The sequence below is a fragment of the Cinclus cinclus genome, chromosome 4 (assembly GCF_963662255.1).
Source record: "Cinclus cinclus chromosome 4, bCinCin1.1, whole genome shotgun sequence".
Lineage (NCBI taxonomy): Eukaryota > Metazoa > Chordata > Aves > Passeriformes > Cinclidae > Cinclus > Cinclus cinclus.
Genome location: NC_085049.1, coordinates 17926834 through 17944245, shown reverse-complemented (window position 1 = coordinate 17944245; position 17412 = coordinate 17926834). Strand labels below are relative to the sequence as shown.

General features: G+C 41.0%; 2 protein-coding genes across 9 annotated transcripts; one reads left to right on the top strand and one right to left on the bottom strand.

The window, feature by feature from the left end:
* KIN (Kin17 DNA and RNA binding protein) lies at window positions 1–10187 on the bottom strand. Of its 6 annotated transcripts, none has more exons than XR_009933136.1 (14): window positions 10027–10187; window positions 9391–9485; window positions 8493–8536; window positions 8258–8380; window positions 7178–7359; window positions 6201–6249; window positions 5834–5891; window positions 3766–3889; window positions 3222–3272; window positions 2775–2843; window positions 2175–2274; window positions 1805–1905; window positions 788–934; window positions 1–615 (listed from the first exon to the last, which is right to left on the bottom strand). XR_009933136.1 is itself a non-coding variant. In XM_062491720.1 (13 exons), the coding sequence occupies exons 1-13, from the start codon at window positions 10138–10140 to the stop codon at window positions 872–874; spliced, it is 1173 nt and encodes a 390-aa protein (XP_062347704.1). In that variant the 5' UTR covers window positions 10141–10187; the 3' UTR covers window positions 1–871. The 6 variants fall into 6 exon arrangements, 4 of the variants coding, with proteins under 4 accessions (XP_062347704.1, XP_062347705.1, XP_062347701.1 ...); XR_009933137.1 differs by having other exon boundaries at window positions 1–595; XM_062491720.1 differs by having other exon boundaries at window positions 1–934.
* An 87-nt stretch (window positions 10188–10274) lies between these two features.
* On the top strand, window positions 10275–17410 carry ATP5F1C (ATP synthase F1 subunit gamma). 3 transcript variants are annotated; one of them, XM_062490858.1, is made up of 10 exons: window positions 10275–10361; window positions 11507–11541; window positions 12458–12589; window positions 12940–13144; window positions 13579–13722; window positions 14089–14153; window positions 14765–14920; window positions 15852–15948; window positions 16731–16768; window positions 17282–17410. In XM_062490858.1, exons 1-9 carry the CDS (start codon window positions 10318–10320, stop codon window positions 16735–16737), a joined length of 885 nt encoding a protein of 294 aa, XP_062346842.1. In that variant the 5' UTR covers window positions 10275–10317; the 3' UTR covers window positions 16738–16768; window positions 17282–17410. The 3 variants fall into 3 exon arrangements, with proteins under 3 accessions (XP_062346842.1, XP_062346843.1, XP_062346844.1); XM_062490859.1 differs by lacking the exons at window positions 16731–16768; window positions 17282–17410 and having other exon boundaries at window positions 10289–10361; window positions 15852–15952; XM_062490860.1 differs by lacking the exons at window positions 16731–16768; window positions 17282–17410 and having other exon boundaries at window positions 10289–10367; window positions 15852–15952.
* Window positions 17411–17412: the final 2 nt, after the last annotated feature.

Sequence of the window (17412 nt, the reverse complement as noted above, 5' to 3'; positions counted from 1 at the left end):
TGGCCTAAGAAAGGTTTCTGTTTATTCCTCAAGTGCCTTAGAAATTAAACATTGTACAAAATGTGACACTTTTTAAAAAATAAAACAAGCAATGCTATACCATTTAGCACTCATGTAGCAGAGCAACAATGGAAGAAAGGAAAAGGCTTTGGAAAACCAAAATAGCAACCCCCAATTCATATCTGCACAAGCTTCAGCTGGCATCCCAAGACACTCCCCAAGTAATATCCACAGAGCAGCTCCATGTGGAGCCCATATGAAGATAAATTCCACATCAGTATTATCAGGAGCCATGACAAACCTGCTGGAGGAGTGATGACTTGCATTCTACTATCACTGATGTGCTGATCAAAATTAAACTGGTGGCTGCATGTAATAAACCAGACCATTCTTACAGCATCCAAGAAATAATCCCTTGCAGCACTGGTACCTCCCTGATATTCCCTTAATCCTTGCCTTGTTCCTGCACCCAGAAGTCCATTTTGGCTCTAGATTAAGAATTGTGTTGTTTAAACTCCGCTGGCTCCAACACTGCTTCCCTGTAGGTAATTCTCTCTTCAGGACTTGTCCACATACTCCAGTTTGCAGCTCTCTGCTACATTTTAAAAAGGGAAACTGAAGCAAATATTGTAACTTTGATATAAAATCTGATGAAAAATTTCCACCGATAGTATTTCCATAAACATTTGATGTAACAAATTGATAGCTATCTTTAAATAAATCAAGTTTGCTGTTGTTAATGTCTATATACATTATAAATACATGCACACACAATTAAAACCCTTACATGGTAGAGTCTTGTGTCTGCCTGAAAGATGTTTGAAAGAAGGTTTTGAGAACCAAAATCTTCTCTGATGCATGATTTAGCACCTCAGGCAAGTTTAGAAACATCTTCATACTGGATATCTTCAACCCTGCGCCCTTTTAAAGGCCCCTGGACAATGACAGGAAAAAAACAAACAAACCATCACAACATAAAATTGATTGTTTCTTGAATTCCCAACAGGGAGCTTGTAGTAGGAGAAGTAAAGGGCATTTGTTCATGACATAATGTTCCTTGATTCATGATTTTCAGCCTGAGCAGAGAATGTGACAGGGCCTCAACACCTTCCCAGAAATCCTTTCACTCTCAGGATGATTATATTACCAAAGTGCCTCCTACCATCAGGGCATCTGCACAGTCTCTTCCCAAATCCTCCAGAATCCAATCTGGACTGAGTTTGTGCAGCCCTTCTTTGAATGGGATCTAACAGTGTCTCCCTCCTGCAAGTGTTTAAGTTTGACTTCGAGCCAACATCCTCTGTGCTTTATCAATCAGTTTAAAGATTGGTTTTGCATAGCAAAACAAAGAAAGAGCCACTCAGACATGGTGGCATGGACTGATTGTTAATCATAACTGTTAACCATAAACAAGACAACAAATGAGCGCATAAAGCCCCACATTCAGTCAGGAAAAGACAGCAGAAAATTCACATCCTTGAATATTTTGCATTTTTTACCTTCCCACAAAACAGTACCACAGCAGACATGTTCAGTATAAGCACGCAAAATATTTTCCAAATATCTTTCAAGTTCAAAACTTGCTAAATTCATCATCCTAGCATCTTTTAGAAGATTCTCTGCAAACAGCAAAGAATAAGCCTGAGACGGGTGGCTGTTGATAGGTGGGGGGTGTCCACAGAACTTTGTACACCACAAATCCCACCTGTAAGGCAGAATTAAGGATAACAAGGCTTTGTGAAAGCTCTCCATGTACAGATGGAAAGCTCTCTGCAAACAAGAACTTGCAATGTTTCATACTTACTGAGTCAATGGTTATTGTCACTGAAAACTTTTTCTCATTGATGGATTCCAAAATGCCTTCATTTCCCCTGTACCCACCATTTAATACCATCACTTTCTTGCCTGAAATAAAAACAGAAAAAGACTTACACAGCAGGGTTCCAAGCTTCTGCTAAAAAGTTTGTTCCCATCTTTCTTATAAACCCCTTTTAAGTATCTGAAGGTGCTCTAAGGTCTTCATAGCACCTTCCCTTTTTCAGGTTCAATAATCCCAACTCTCTCAGCCTGTCTTCTCAGGAGAGGTACTTACAAGTGGATGAATTATAGTTTAAAAGAACTGAAATACAAGTTTTGCAGTGGCAGAAGCTGAAAACAGAAGAGAACAGCTGTACCTGGTGCTGGTATTACGGTTTCTAGATGTGTTTGATCAAGCTTCAGCTTGTCCCCAGAGTCAATCACCTTCACAACTGCTGTGTATTTATCAATCACTTCCTGTTGTGAAAAAAACGAACATTTTTCTCTAAATTTACATTTCAAAGTTAACAAACTCTGGCATTGTGACTCTGCAATTCTACATTTTCAAATCCATCAAAATGCAAGGGCTCCAGCCCGGAGATCTGGTGTGCAAATGAGATCCTGCATCTTAAATATTAGTGCAGAACTGACTAGTCCTGGGTTAAAATCCAACTGCACTGCTCTTGGCCGCATTCCACAGACACAGGGATTATTTTCCAAGGTGGATGTGTTTATAGGGACAAACCACACAGAACAAAACTGTGCTTAAGAAAGGATCACTGAATAAATGACATTAAACCAATTCAGAGGTTCACTCCCTGTCCAGAAAAAGTCCCAATACAGGCGAGGTGACATTTCAGTCCCCAGCTGTGTTGTCTTAAGTCTGAACAACTTGCACAATGAAACAAATCTTCCTAAGTCACCTAGTTCCAGAAAAGCCAAACCAATACCCCATGTTCCCCTATGGCCCACCTTACCTTAACAACTGCCTTCTTCTTGTGGTACTTATCTCCAAGCTTTTTTGTTACAATTTTTACAACGATTTCCTGGGAGAATTGAAAGGAGAGAAAAAATAAAATGAAGTGCCAAAATGTGCAAACAACTCCACAGCCTAAATTAATGGTACAGCACAGTGCAGGAAATAACAATAGTAAAGATGTGGCTTTCAGGAATTTGCATGTATTGTCAAAATTATTGGCTCAAAGTAGCATCTCTCAAGACTTTTTTGGGTTTCTTTGACAAATAAAGTTACATTTGAATTCACGATCTAATGTGACAGTCCACAATGGGTCAAGAGCAGGAAAGGGAAAATAACTGTGAATTTAGTTTTCAATCTGCTTTTGGATCTTTACACTGATCAACAGTCACTTTAGAAATGCAGAATCGGCTGTATTTGGTATAACAATAATTTTTAAGTCACTCACAGGCTGTAACCAGTAGTCTCTCCGAGATGTTCTTTTCTTCTCCTCTTCAAGCTAAAGAACAAATAATCACCATTTACTTCCTCCTTCCACTGCAACTTTCCCATGCCTTTGAACATCTTTGAACCAATTATCCAGCCCCATGTCATGTGGGGAACAAAAACAATCCCAAAACCCTAAATAATGGTCAGTCAGTATGGTTGTGCCTCAAAAATCGATTTGATGAATCCAGGAACTCCTGATAAAATGATGGTGATTTGTATTTTTTTTCTTAAGAGTTTCTAGGTATTTTCTTCTCTTGCAAAATCTGTATTCCTTTACTTCCAATACCTCAGTCATCTGGAGAAGAGGTAAAGTTGAGCAGGCAGTTTTATGAGGAAATGAAACCAGTTTTATGGGGAAATGAAATTAGTTTGCCTGGTAAGATGTGAAAGTTGGAATTCCATATGGACTGAAGGTCTGAAGTCACTTCAAAGGGACATGCTGATGAAGTGGACATTGTCACAGGCACAGGGGCACACAGAAACACATCCTGCATGATCATTACCTCCATGATCTCATCCAGTGCAGATTTCTTCTTTTTCTCTTTGAGCTGACCAGAGCTATGAGGTGCTTCTTTTCTTTTAACTGCCCCCTCCACCATCTTCAGTGCATTCTGTCCAAGGACACTGCTGGAAAAGTAAGATGGTGTTTTCACAGCAGATCTTGCATCTTTTTGCTTGACCAAAATGCATTTGAAGAAGTGGTTGTGCAAAAAGACCTGCTGATCTACTTGATTTCAGTTGTCCCAGTCCCCTTCCAGGCCCTGAACACCTCCTCCTCTAGAACTGATCTCCTTAAGGTGCAAAGTCCATGTCCACTGAGGGTCACTGCTGGCAGTCCAGCAGAATGGACACAGCCCAATGACCAGTTCACCACAGCACAAGCAAAGAGTTGATCAAGGACTTGAGTTCTTCTGCAAATAAGGTTTGCAAATTTGTAGGGACAAACTTTAGGAAAGCCACCTGGACAGAAGAACTCTCAGACATGGCAGATATCTAGAATTCCTTCCAGACAGAGACATTGAGCCAATGGGAGAAAACACCCTGGAGCTCCACACCCAGCAAACAAATGTCACCTTCACAACCATATTCAAAATAGGCAAACTGCCAAGAATTGTGGAAAATAAAGAGTAATCAGCACAAGAAGTTACATCTCAGAGATGAGGGAATATCTAGGTAAAGTGAGAACTGCCCATGGGCAGCTTCAGTTCAGCCATTTCTATAGCAGACATTTGAACACAGAAAAAAAAATTAGGTATTGTTTCAACCCAAAAGATGAAGGCAGCTGCTCTGACGTGAACAGTGATGCAATAATGAATATGACCTTAGGACAAATTGCATGTTCTGCCTGTGGTGAGGATGTTGGATATACTCCCACAGGAAAGATACCCCTTAGGTATCTTTCTATCCCTTAGGGAATGAAGGTACAAGAATTGCAGTAGAAGCAACTTTAGAGAAAAATTGTATTTCAGAGGAAGTCTAAATAATCATAGTTTGAGAAAAAAATTGCACATTAAAATCACAGATCAAATAGCAATTACTTAAACAATCTTATAAAGGGCAACACACAATTCAAACATATTTAAGAAAACAAACATATCTAGCTGTGAAGTTACTACACCACCATTTCAAAGTTTACAGGTAAGTATTTTGTATATGCTGTGAAGAAATTAGACTACTTGATATATGATTTCACATTTGGCCAAATTTTAGCAAGGACCTGAAGTATTCCTCACTGAAACTATTCAAGTGAGAGTCTGAATTAAGTTTCAGAATCATCTTAAGCACAACTCAATGCTCAGGGATAATTTACAAGTTTCCTTCAAAGCCTGCAATCTGTATCTATTACTGCAAAGAGCTGCTTTACTGTCTCATTTTCTGCCTGGCATATATCCCATCAGATACCTTATCTATGAGCTGAGTGTGATGAGGGAAAAGCTTTCTTTTTACCTGCAATACATTTAATTACAATACTGCCTCACATGAGAAGATGTACTGCACATCAAACGGTTCCACAGACTGCTGTAAGTCAGTATTATTTGCATTATTGATCCCTTTTGTCCTGCATTACTTGTGGTTACATGATGACAATTAAATTCCAGAGCTCTAGGACGATTTATTTCAGGTAGCTGTAGCTGCTTAAACAATAACAGAGAAAGTATTGTCTCCAATTAAACAAGGCAATCAAACCTTTTAGGAAGCAAAATTACCAAGTCACAAATATCCATTCATAGAAGGCAGCTGGGACAGATGGCATCACTGCATATGCTTTGGTTGGATCCCTTTCCTATCCTCCCTGGAGGAACCTGTAACTGCCTACTATTTTATGGGCATCTGCCATGAAGCACAGAGAATTCAAGAAGGGTCCTCACAGTTCAAATTTAAGATACACCCATTCATCCATTTTAAATACAAAACCAACCATGAAGTCACCTAGTAGCCCCTTCTGAATACCAAGATGAGAGAGTAGACTCCAAATATTTCAGGACAAGACAAACCTTCCTGTTCATACAAATACCATTGTCACAGAAGTGTTTTGTAACAGTAAGGGTTGGCCTTAAAATCTTTTCTCACCTTGTTTTAGAAGATGCTGCGACTGAAGTACTTGCTCCTTTGTTTAAATTAAATGTAACTAAAAAATAAAGAGACATCACTCTATTTCTATCTTTAAAAATAACTGCATTGAAGGATGCTAACAATTTTTAAAATTTGCAAATAGAAAAAATCATAAATTTGAAAATATTTATTAATCTATATATTGGTTTAGTTTAAAAACAAATTTAAGTTCGCTACACAGAATACTCTGCATTTCCATATTCTAGTACTCTTTATCTCAAAGAACTTCATGAAGCACCAAGCAGGGTTCAATGGTCATTTCATCTGAATCACAAAGTCAGCTCCAGTAAGTTCTAGAAAATTACATCCATCAAAATCTGGTTACCTTTTTCCTCTTCATTTTCTCTGTTCAGTTCAGTATAGACTGGCATTTCCTGCCAAAAAAAACACAAAGTACATTTAAAGAATCAAAAAGAAAACCGAGTCAAGATATCAGTTTTTGGTGAACATTGATTAGCTCAGTTTTACAGACTACCGTGGGATTATTAAGTAACTGTAATATTCAGCCAGGTTTGATTTGTAAAAGATTAAAATTGAAAATATCATCTCACTACAGGTTCCTATGCAAAATCCTCCAATTAAGAGAGATGCTGCCTAAACTCGCTCAAAAACATAAAAGGCAAGTAAGTGGCCTTGCTGCAGCAGTTTTCTCTGTCTGAACCAGCATGATCTGACTGGCTTCTGGACAGACAGATAACTCAAAGAAGGAAATTCTGGTATTTTTTTCAATTTTTAAGCACCGAAGGCTCAGACTATTTAAATTTCAATTAGATTCAAATTAAGAAGCAAGTAACTGCTTACAACATCATTTAAATGTACCCATCAATATCCAGGATCAAATGAGATTTCAGCCCCAGGCAATGTGTATGGGGGTCATGGAATGATGCCAAATAAACAGATCCCAAATAACCACACCAGCACCACCAAAATAGAACTTTTCACTCGTGGATTTGATTATACCAGATGCCCCTGGTTATTTATCTCAGCCTCCTCAGCGTACAAAGCACTTGTTATCTGCAGCCCTATCAGTTGTTAAATACCATAAATGAAGATACATCATGCAGGTTAATGGACTGCTTGCTCCCCCTTCCTAAATTCAAGAGTGATTTTTAAAATAGCTAATCACTTGAAGAGCAGTAATTATTACTTCCTTAGTACTACTGCATGCTGGGTACAATGTAGCTGCAAGTTAGAAAGCAAAGGAAATACCAGTACAACGATTCCAGCAGCATCAAACTCCCCATAGACTTAACCACAAGGAGCTTTGAGCTGAAGGTTCACACACAGTGCAACTTTCCTCACCAGTTCTTTCCCCTCCAAACCTCTTCTAACTTGTTGTTCTATGAATTTAGCAGTTTTTTCTTCATCATCAAGGTCCTGTTTCTTCTTCCTCTCTTGTTCTTGCTGCCTGCGAATGGTCTCTGGGTCCCTGTCAATGTACTGAATGTACCAGCCTTTAGGAGTCTCATCAACCTTGCAAAGACCTAAGAAGTTAAGGCAAAACAAAGTAAGATTAATATTAACAGTATCCAGATCATTTTTAGTCCACCTTCACTATATCAATGCGGATACTTTACCAGAGACAACATGCTAAAACTGATTTTGAATTATCTGTGCCATGTGTTTCTGCCCTCAGCTACCCAGATCTGTTTTGATATAGGCCAGTGTAAGTCACAAAGAGCATGAAGTGTTTTACAACACTTTCCTTATTGAAGAAAATGTTTCCTTCCCACTGTTTTAACAAGGAAGACAGAAATCTAACTTATAAATGATACACACTCACAGTGTGGTACCAAAGGAAATATTGCAGCTCTCTGCTATTGTTACTGACTCTGGCTAGAGTGACTTTCCAAACACTCTGTAACTGCTGCATGTAACCAGCAGAACAGGGGCACTCAGAGCCATAGTAAGCTTTCTGTTACACCACAGTACCATTTAATCTCTCTTCTTCCCACTAAACACAGAACTGCAGAACTCCAGCCTTAACCCTTCCACTAGGCCAGGAATGAAAATGACTGCTTGCTTCTTGTCACCTCAGATGTGGAAAGATTCTGTACCCTTAAGGGACATCCTAGTTCTTCATTTTTAAATGGCAACTGTTGGAAGTTGATTTAGAGTTTGGCAATGCATCCTGTAAATACAGACCAGCCAATGAAACAAGGAAAGGTTCACAGCTGATGTACTTATCCCAGACTTCTGACATTTTTCGTAAGCAAGCTCCTAATGGTTAGCACAGAAATATGTTTGAAAATCTTTTCATGTATATACAGGAGGAGAGGGGAAGAAAGAAAAAGAACCAACATAAAGATTTACTGATCAATTATCAGGAGTTCAATTACCCAATAATTTTAAGATTCCCTAACCCTGAGCAGGCACACTCACCTTCTCTCCCCAGCCATTTTGTAAAATCAGTCAGTGTCTCCCACTGTGTGGCATTCATGTGAATGTGTTCTCGATGGCTGATGTATTCGTTGTACACAATATTATTGTGGACTCTCTTTGTTCCTAAAATACAGAATTATTATTACTATTATTATTATTACTACTATTAATATTATGTGGCTTCACTGAACCAACAAGACACCAAAAACAAACAAACAAACACCAAAATATTTACCAAATCGCCTCCTGAGCAACTCTAGGAAATCATTTCGGAATTCCCTTAGGGAATAAAAAAAAAAAAAAGTATTTTTAGTAAAACTTTTAACAGCTAGGAACCAATTTTCCTGTTGTCATTAGCAATTAAACATCTGCAGTACAAACCTGACTATTCTCTTGAGCTGAGCATGATGATATTCAGACACAGTTCCCTTTTTCAGTAGAGCAGGATTAAATGCAGGATGAAACACAATATGATACATGCACACACCCCAAATCTCCAAGAGAGTAAGAGCCTCTCAAAGGATAAAATGGAGCAAAGGAATCTCAACACTTCCCACTAATTGCTGGTGTCTGGTTACCAGGTGTTTCCCAGGCTAACTGACACAGAGCACAGGGCAGGACAAAGGGCAGAGGGGTGGATGGGCAGAGGGATCACTCATCTCCCTGCTAATTCCAGGGCTGAATCACAAAGCCTCACTTCAGACTCCTGCAGAGGACAGCTCCAGTCATCCCAGCTGTCATGTAGGTCATCTGGACAAAGGCCTGGGAGAAGCTGGGAGATGTCAGTTCCTCCCCTGACTTGTTCTCTGTTATGGCTCTTTTAGCTCCTGTCTGTGTGGCAGTCACTCAGCCAGGACAGACAGGTGATGTATTTGTAACACAGAGCAACTTTAAACAGTACTAAAACACAAAAAACAAAAACTATCCAATTTGACTAAATCATGGCTTCCTGAAATCTCTTACCTGAAGTCTAAAGATGGCATTGCCTAAATTTCAAATTACAAAAGAGCTGACACTAATATGTACCACAATAAAGTGTCTTTATTATTGGGACATTTTTGGGCCTTAGGGGTACGGTTGTGCAGATCTGATACAGGGATGACGATCTGGCTAAGAATACATAGAAGACTTACTCAGAGAAGTAATCCATGAATTGCTGAGGATTTTCAGAAGCCAGCAGCAACTGCCTCTGGTGGGACTCAGACATGCAGTGACACTTGAAGCCATTCTATAAAGCAAAAATAAATACTTCTCTTGTCTTGGTCTCAATTTGCAACACTCATGGATCAACAGAGTATTAAAATCCGACAAATAAAATCCTAGAAGTGTGATCACACCTCCCACAGTGCTTCCTTAAGCAGCACTGGCAACATTTACAAGGGACAATGGCTTTAAACTGATAGAGGGCAGGGTTAAATAAGATATTGGAAATAAATTATTCCTTGTGAGGGTGGGGAGGTCCTGGCACAGGTTGCCCAGAGAAGATGTGGCTGCCCCTAGATCCCTGGAGTGTCCAAGGCTGGGTTGGATGGGGCTTGGAGCAACCTGGGACAGTGGAAGCTGTCCCTGCCCATGGCAGGGGGGTGGGACTGGATGATCTTTAAGGTCCTCTCAACCCAAACCATCTTGTGATTCCATGAGATCGGAGCTGTCACAAGAGCCGACCTCAGCCAAGGCGCCCTGACCCCAGGAAAACCGGGACTGGGGCTCCTTAGACGGAGCTCGGGCCGCCCGAAGGACCGGGGAGCCCCCAGCGCACCCGCGATTACCTCATCGCGGCACTGCTTCTGGCACATCTGGCAATACCACCGCAGCTTCTGCAGCCCTTTGGACTTGATACGGTTGGCGATCGCCTTGGGGCTCAGGAAATCCGACTTCCCCATGCCGCCAATCCCGTCCCGACAGCGATCCTGATCCTAATCCCGCTCCCGACGCGGGGCCGCCCGGATCCCGCCCCCTCCGGAAATGGCGGCAGCGCCCTGGAAGCGGATCCCGGCGGGGCGGCGCAGGCGCGGTGCGGGCGCGCTGACCTTCAGCGGGGCTGTGGTGGAGGCACCGCCATGTTCGCCCGGGGCGCCGCGGTCGCGCTGGTCCAGCCGCAATGGTACCGGCACGGGCTGGGACGGGGGAACGCATCCCGGTGGCCGGGGCGGCTCTGGGGTGAGGGGGGGATGGCTTCTTTCGGCCGTGCGGCGCCTGGAGGCGGCGGGGTCGCGGCCCCGGGCGGCCCGTGAGGGGCTGTGGGCTCTGAGGGGTGGTGGCGGAGCGGGCAGCGGGAGATGAGGGCAGCGGGGAGCCGCAGGGATGGAGGGTCCGCCCTCGGCGGGTGAATGGGACAGGCAAGGGTTAAAGTACAGGTTCGTACATGGCGGGAGACCCCGCTCTGGCCGGGAAATGGTGCGGCCTCGCCTCCTCCGCTTCGTTTTAATAGTCTGCGTGAAGAAATTGCATTGCATGAAGCTTTGTTTGAGATTATATTTTTATTTCTCATTTGCCCTTCAGTGCCCTCCTTTGCTCCGTGCCATTACCCAAGGCGGTGGATAATGCATTTAACCTTTCTCTGTAGTCGGCACGGCTGAGGCGCCGCCTCGAGTGCTGTGCCCGGTTCTGGCCCCTCAGTGCAGGAAGGACACTGAGGGGCTGGAGTGTGTCCAGAGAAGGGCAGGGGAGCTGGGGAAGGGGCTGGAGCACGAGTCCTCTGAAGAACGGCTGAGGGAGTTCAGCCTGGACAAAAGGAGGCTCGGGGTGACCTTATCACCCTACAATTCGCTGACAGGAGAGTGCAGTCAGTCAGGTGGGACTTGGCCTGTTCTGCCAGGCAGGACGCGAGGACATAGGTTCAGGTTGTACATTAGGAGGAATTCCTTCACAGAAGGCGTGATTAGGCGTTGGAATGGGCTGCCCAGGGAGGTGGTGGAGTCACCGTCCTTGGAGTTGTACAAGGAAAGATTGGATGTGGCACTCAGTGCCGTGGTTTAGTTGGTAAGGTGGTGTTCTGTCATAGGTTGGACGTGGTGATGTCTGAGGTCTTTTCCAACCTAACTGATTCTGTGAAATTATATACATGAGGAAAGGATGAAGGTGTGCATACAAGCCACAGGTCAGACTGGTTTGTCTCTGCCACTGATGATTTTTAAGAAACAGCAAATCTTTGAATTTTCATCGCTCTGGAAGGGACTTGCCCTTGGCACGTGTTGGTTTGCTGGGGAGCTAGTGAATTATCCTAATTTCTCCTGCATTCCTTTTCAGGGGCCAAGTCAGGAATATGGCAACACTAAAGGACAGTAAGTAAAAGTTTTGTCTGCTCTTGAGAGAGGAAAAATGTTGCAGGAAAACCATATGTTAAAATATAATTCTATTGGGTAAAATTATTGTGATACATAGCAATGTATGACATATATAGGCCTGCAGTGCTGATTACAATAAACAAGTGTCCTTCATAAAAGGAATTGCTTGAAGTGGTTTTGGCAGTAATTTAGATGTCTTTTTATAGTTTTACTCAAATATATTTTGAAAATAATTACATAATATGTGCTAAACCAGATTTCTGCTCACCTCTAAGAATTAACTTAGTTTTTCTTATGCTTTTTACTTGTGCTTTTATGCAGCATTTGGAGGGGAAAAAGGATTGACTGAGTGGCTTTAGTGTGATAATGCTTCCTTAAGCTATTCTTCATGTTCTGATGTAGGGGTATTGCCTTGGAATTGTGCGTGTCTGTGGGATACCTGGCTTTGGTTTCTTTTTCCATTAGTCTTTTTATAAATGTCATTTTACCACAGTCTAAACAGAAGAGGAAATTCTATCTTCACACTATGGGGACTTTTTTTTTTGTTTGTTTCTTCTGCTTGTCATCTGTGAAAGGTGACATTATATCTGAGTTGATAAATTTGTGTAACAGGTAGATGTGGAAGCAAAGAGAATAGTGAATAGACTTCATCTTGGGATAAATATTAAATGAAATTATGTCTGAAGGAAATTACATCTCTATTGTAAAGATGAATTTGTGTCAGCCATGTTCTTACAGCAGATACTGAGAACTTCTATGAAGTTTATTTGTGCACTGTTTATTTATTTGTTCTTCTTTGAGGAAAGAAGAACATGGCAAAATATTTTTGCATGGCTCTTGCTGGCATTTTGTTGTTTGGGTTTGATTCATTATGCCCATTATGGCCCATGACCTTCAACTCTTAACCTTGCAGTCACCAGGCGTTTGAAGTCCATCAAGAACATCCAGAAGATCACCAAGTCCATGAAGATGGTTTCTGCAGCCAAATACGCAAGAGCTGAGAGGGAGCTGAAGCCTGCGAGGGTCTATGGAACAGGAGCTCTGTGTGAGAGAAAGTTCTTGCACTTAGTCATGGGGCAGCAGAAGAGGAGGTTTTCATGGTGGTGATAAAATGGCAAGGCTTTTTAACCTTCCAGTAGTCTGTGTCCGAAAAAATTTGCACAGTGAGCTTCACTGAGTGACATCTGATCAGAGCTGTGACTGGCTTTGAATTGTTTCTTGCTCACATCTGGTCTGACCACGTGAAAACTAGGAGATAAAATTAATCTAGCTGAGATCTGGAACCCCTTTGGAACTGGTTTTAATTTGAAAAACTCAGAGCATTTTTTTATTACTTACTTGCTTTTTTGGCACCCTTGAAAAATGTAATGATCATTTGTTTTTTGTTTATTTCAGCTCTTTATGAGAAAGCAGAAATAAAGCCACCTGAGGACAAGAAGAAGCATCTCCTTATTGGAGTGTCCTCTGACCGAGGCCTGTGTGGTGCTATCCATACCTCTATTGCTAAAACCTTGAAGAATGAGATTACCAACCTCTCAAATGCAGGGAAAGAGGTTATGGTGGTTGGAGTGGGTGACAAGATCAGAGGCCTGCTTCAAAGGTAAAAAGGATGGGGCCCAAAAGTTTAGTTTGGAGGTTTGTTTTCTGTGGTAGAAATTTCAAGACTTTGTAAGACTGTGTGCCTTTGGCAGGAAATTGCATTTAAGGGATCTGTGCTAAGTTCAAGTTCCTATTAAAAAAATGCAAATACCCTAAAATCTGGTTCTCATAATCTCACAATTTGGGAAACTGCTGCACAGGACTATTATATTCTTGAAATAAAAGTCTGAAAGATGGCAACTGGCACTGTTACACACGTGTGTATTGTGAAGCTATCATAATTGCACTAAAGGCAAAGTTTTTCAGACCCTAATTCAATAAAATGTTCTGAACACTCCTGAGTTGCAGTCAGTTGCTTCTAGTAAGTCAGTCTTCCTGCCTCATGGTACATTAGAGCATCCACTTGGTTCTAACACAGGTTTGTTGTTGCTGCAGGACACATGGTAATTATTTCCTGCTGACATTCAAGGAAGTGGGACGGAGACCTCCAAGCTTTGGGGATGCTTCAAACATTGCTTTAGAGCTGTTAAACTCTGGGTTTGAGTTTGATCAAGGCTCTGTCATCTACAATCGGTTCAGGTAAGATGGAACTGAAACTTCACTGGAAAAATACTTGGCAGAATGCTTCAAAGAGCATACTGGCCCCATGAAGTTATGTGAAAACTGCCTGTGATTTGGCGCGTTCACTTGATTTTGTTGTGTGTGAAGAACTGAGCTGTTTTTTCTAGTAGCTGTGGTTGGAACTCTCTTTCGACGTGTATCATGAACACTTGTATTTACAGTCAGCACATTATTATATCCATGTGGTATACAAGATCTTTTCGTCAGGGTTATCACAAAACTTTGTGGCATCAGAAACTCAGAAGTTGTCTATTCTAATTTGATTTGAACCACTCAGTTTAGAGGTAGTTGAACTGAAGAGCCTGTTTTGCTGTTTTTGTACAGGTCTGTCATCTCTTACAAGACTGATGAAAAACCAATCTTCTCCTTTGAAACCGTGGCTGGCTCTGGTAAGTAGGGAGCTAGAAACCAACAGGTACATGCAGTGATCAATCACACTAGAAGTACTCTGAAAATTGGAATATGATATTAAAACATCTTATTATGGAGCTTGTATCAAACAGATGTTTTTATCTTGGCCAAGATCAGCCCAAGGCTGGCTTACAAAGATGCTGTGGGACAAGGAGGTTAAAAGGAAAGGTGGTACTAATTCTGGTTTGAGATTGTGTCTCAAGCAAGAATTGTTCGTATGTAAACTCCATCAGTTCCAAAAATTTTCAGCACTGAACAACCTGAGTAGTGAGTGGCTTTTCACTGCTCACTAAAAATACCCCAGAATGTTTCTGCAGCATTTTATGGGAAGATTAAACATAATATGGCAATAATGTGTTTTGCTTTGGTCTGACTTTCTTAGTATTAAATTCAATTAAAACACATAAAATAGTTAACAGAATTATAACTAGCATAGAGATTTTTAAGGTTTAGATGATATGTGCAGGAAATCCCTCTGTGCTGCCTTAAGTATTGAAACAGCCCAGCCAAGTAATCTTCATGTCCATTGTATTTTGCTGGAAGTAGTAAATCTTGCATGTCTCTAAGGCTGCTTTTCCATGTTTTGCAGAAAGCCTAAGTATCTATGATGATATTGATGCTGATGTGCTGAGAAACTACCAGGAGTTCACACTAGCAAACATTCTGTACTACTCCCTGAAAGAATCCACCACCAGCGAGCAGAGTGCCAGGATGACTGCCATGGACAATGCCAGCAAGAATGCTTGTAAGCAACTCCTGGGTTTTCCAGGTCTTCAGTTGTTGAGTAGGAAAGTGCTGACCTCCCTGTGTAATTCTTTGCTTCAAAAATTGGGTATTTTCTCTCTTAATTCCATTTTGAATTGTTTTTTTTAACCAGTTTCTGTTTCAAACATGAGCTATATTTAGTCCCTGGAAAGAGGGATTGATGTCAGAAACAAGCCTAGGACTGGAAGTGAAATAACAGATCATTTAAAAGGCATATGAAATATGAAACTAATCTTGTAATGGCTAAATATTCTCTGTGCTCCTCTCATGTGGCTGCTCTGAGGATTTCCTGAATTTTTATAAATCTGTACCTACTCGTTCACCACATTTAATTAGTGCAGCACAATTTAAAGGTGGGGAGACTTAAACAATAGTTTAATACCACCTGTCATGGAGCAAGTAGAGAGTATTCCTTAGAAGGATACTGGTGTCTGTGTGAAGCTGTTGGGATGTGCAATTTGGGCTGCCTGGAATGGTAAGCATGGCTCTGATGACCAGCTTGAGAGAAAGAGGTGATACCTTCTGTATTTAAAAATAATTTTAAAAAATAATTCAGAAAAATCTGTCTCCTTTTGACACAACTTGACGGAAATAACAATGTAGTTAATTGACAGTGAAATCTAATTTCAAAGCAAATGGTGCATGCTTATGTTACGTTACATTAAGCTATGTCATACCTGGTATTTACAAGTCTGCCAGCTGTTCTGCAGATGTTTAACTGACAAGCTGAATTCTCAGGTTTCTAGATTATTTACTGGTAATATAACCTGTAGGGTAAAACTGTCAGAAGCACTAAGCTTCTTGATATTTGCAGTTTATAAGACACTTGGATATTCTGCCCATACAGCTTCTCTTTATCTGCATTTATATAATCATTTTGTGTTTAAACTCCAATGTTGCCTTTTTCCCAGCTGAGATGATTGACAAGCTGACCTTGACGTTCAACCGCACCCGTCAAGCCGTCATCACCAAGGAGCTTATTGAGATCATCTCTGGTGCTGCTGCTCTGTGAGTATTTGTAGGAACATGCACTCAGAGCTGTTGCAGTCGTGCTGCTAATGTGCCAGGGTAACAGGCAAGGTTTGGGATTGTAGGCCCTAAAACCAGAGGGAAGGCTGTCCCTTGGCATGGCTCCTAAGGTTTTCAGCTTATGCAGCTCTACTAACCAGAGCGAAGTTGGGCAGTTTTTCCTGGCCAAATACAGTGTAAAACTTGGAAAAATAGATCGTCCTTGCCTGGAGAGGTGAGGGTTTTCATTGGTGGATTTCCCCCCTCCTTTTTCTACCTGGATGTTTCCTGCTTTGCCTGGTCAAATAGCCCAGTAGTGTTCAGTGGGGGAGTGCAAATGGCATGACTGAAATGCTTTTGGATAAATCAAGTGTTCAGAAGCTGAGAGTTTGGGGGTGGGTTTGCAAGTAGGGAATTTCCAGAAGTTATGGAATGTGTGTTTTACTCGAAGTTCAGTATTTTGCTTGTTTGCCTGAGGCTGAGGTTATGTGCAGGTTTGTGCTGCAGGTTACAAATGTGTGGGCTTAGACCACAATTTGTAACTGCATGTAGCTCGTGTATTACTATAACAGTTAAAAATTTGTGCTCTGTTTGGAAATACATGTGTTCATATCCTGTGTATTTACAGAAAGCCTGGAATATGTACTTTATAATATTTTGGTGCTGTATTGTGCTCCTCACAATACATTTGTGGTCATAAATCCGTGCAGAGTTTTGCCTGAATTTGCATGAGTTGCTTCCTAACCTGCTTGTTTTGTTTTTTCTCATAATACCATAACCAGGGATTAATCGGAAAAAGCGGTTCAGCCAAGCCCAAGAGGTAAAGTTGTGTCATAGAAATTGGATTGTGTTTTAAAATGAATTAACACAAAAAATACAAAGTCAGATGAGGAAGTCAGAATTGAGTGGTCTTGGTCAGACAGAAATTTTTCTTCCTAAAGAGCTGTGAAATTGGACATTTCTAGTTTGAATCTGTCTGGACAAAGAGATCTTAGTTTTCAGTAATCTTAAAGAAAATCTGTCTATGAGAGCATAATTCCATGAGAATTATAATTTTCTGTGGGTTTTTTCACTATTATTAGATTCATTTGCAATTACTTAAAAATGTCTGTATGTAAGACATACCTAAAGAGGTTTCTGTATTAACCTGAACATACTCAGTATCTAAAATGTAAGAAACATTTCAAAATTTAAAATGTAAGAAAAAAATAGGTTTGATTAACAGTTTGGAGGGTGGTAAGGAATGTTAATGAAGTGTTAGAATTGGGGAAGATAACAGTTTAAATACATAAATAGATGAAAGGGTATTAATTTGTTTCAATTATCCTTACAGGTGAAGAGGAGCTCTTCTGAGCATATGTGGTTTAGCCTGCCTGTGTCTGTGTTAACAAGACTGCTCTGTTATCTTGTGAAGAAGTTGAAAAGCCCCAGAAATCTGTAAATTCTTAAAATAAACCAACTCCA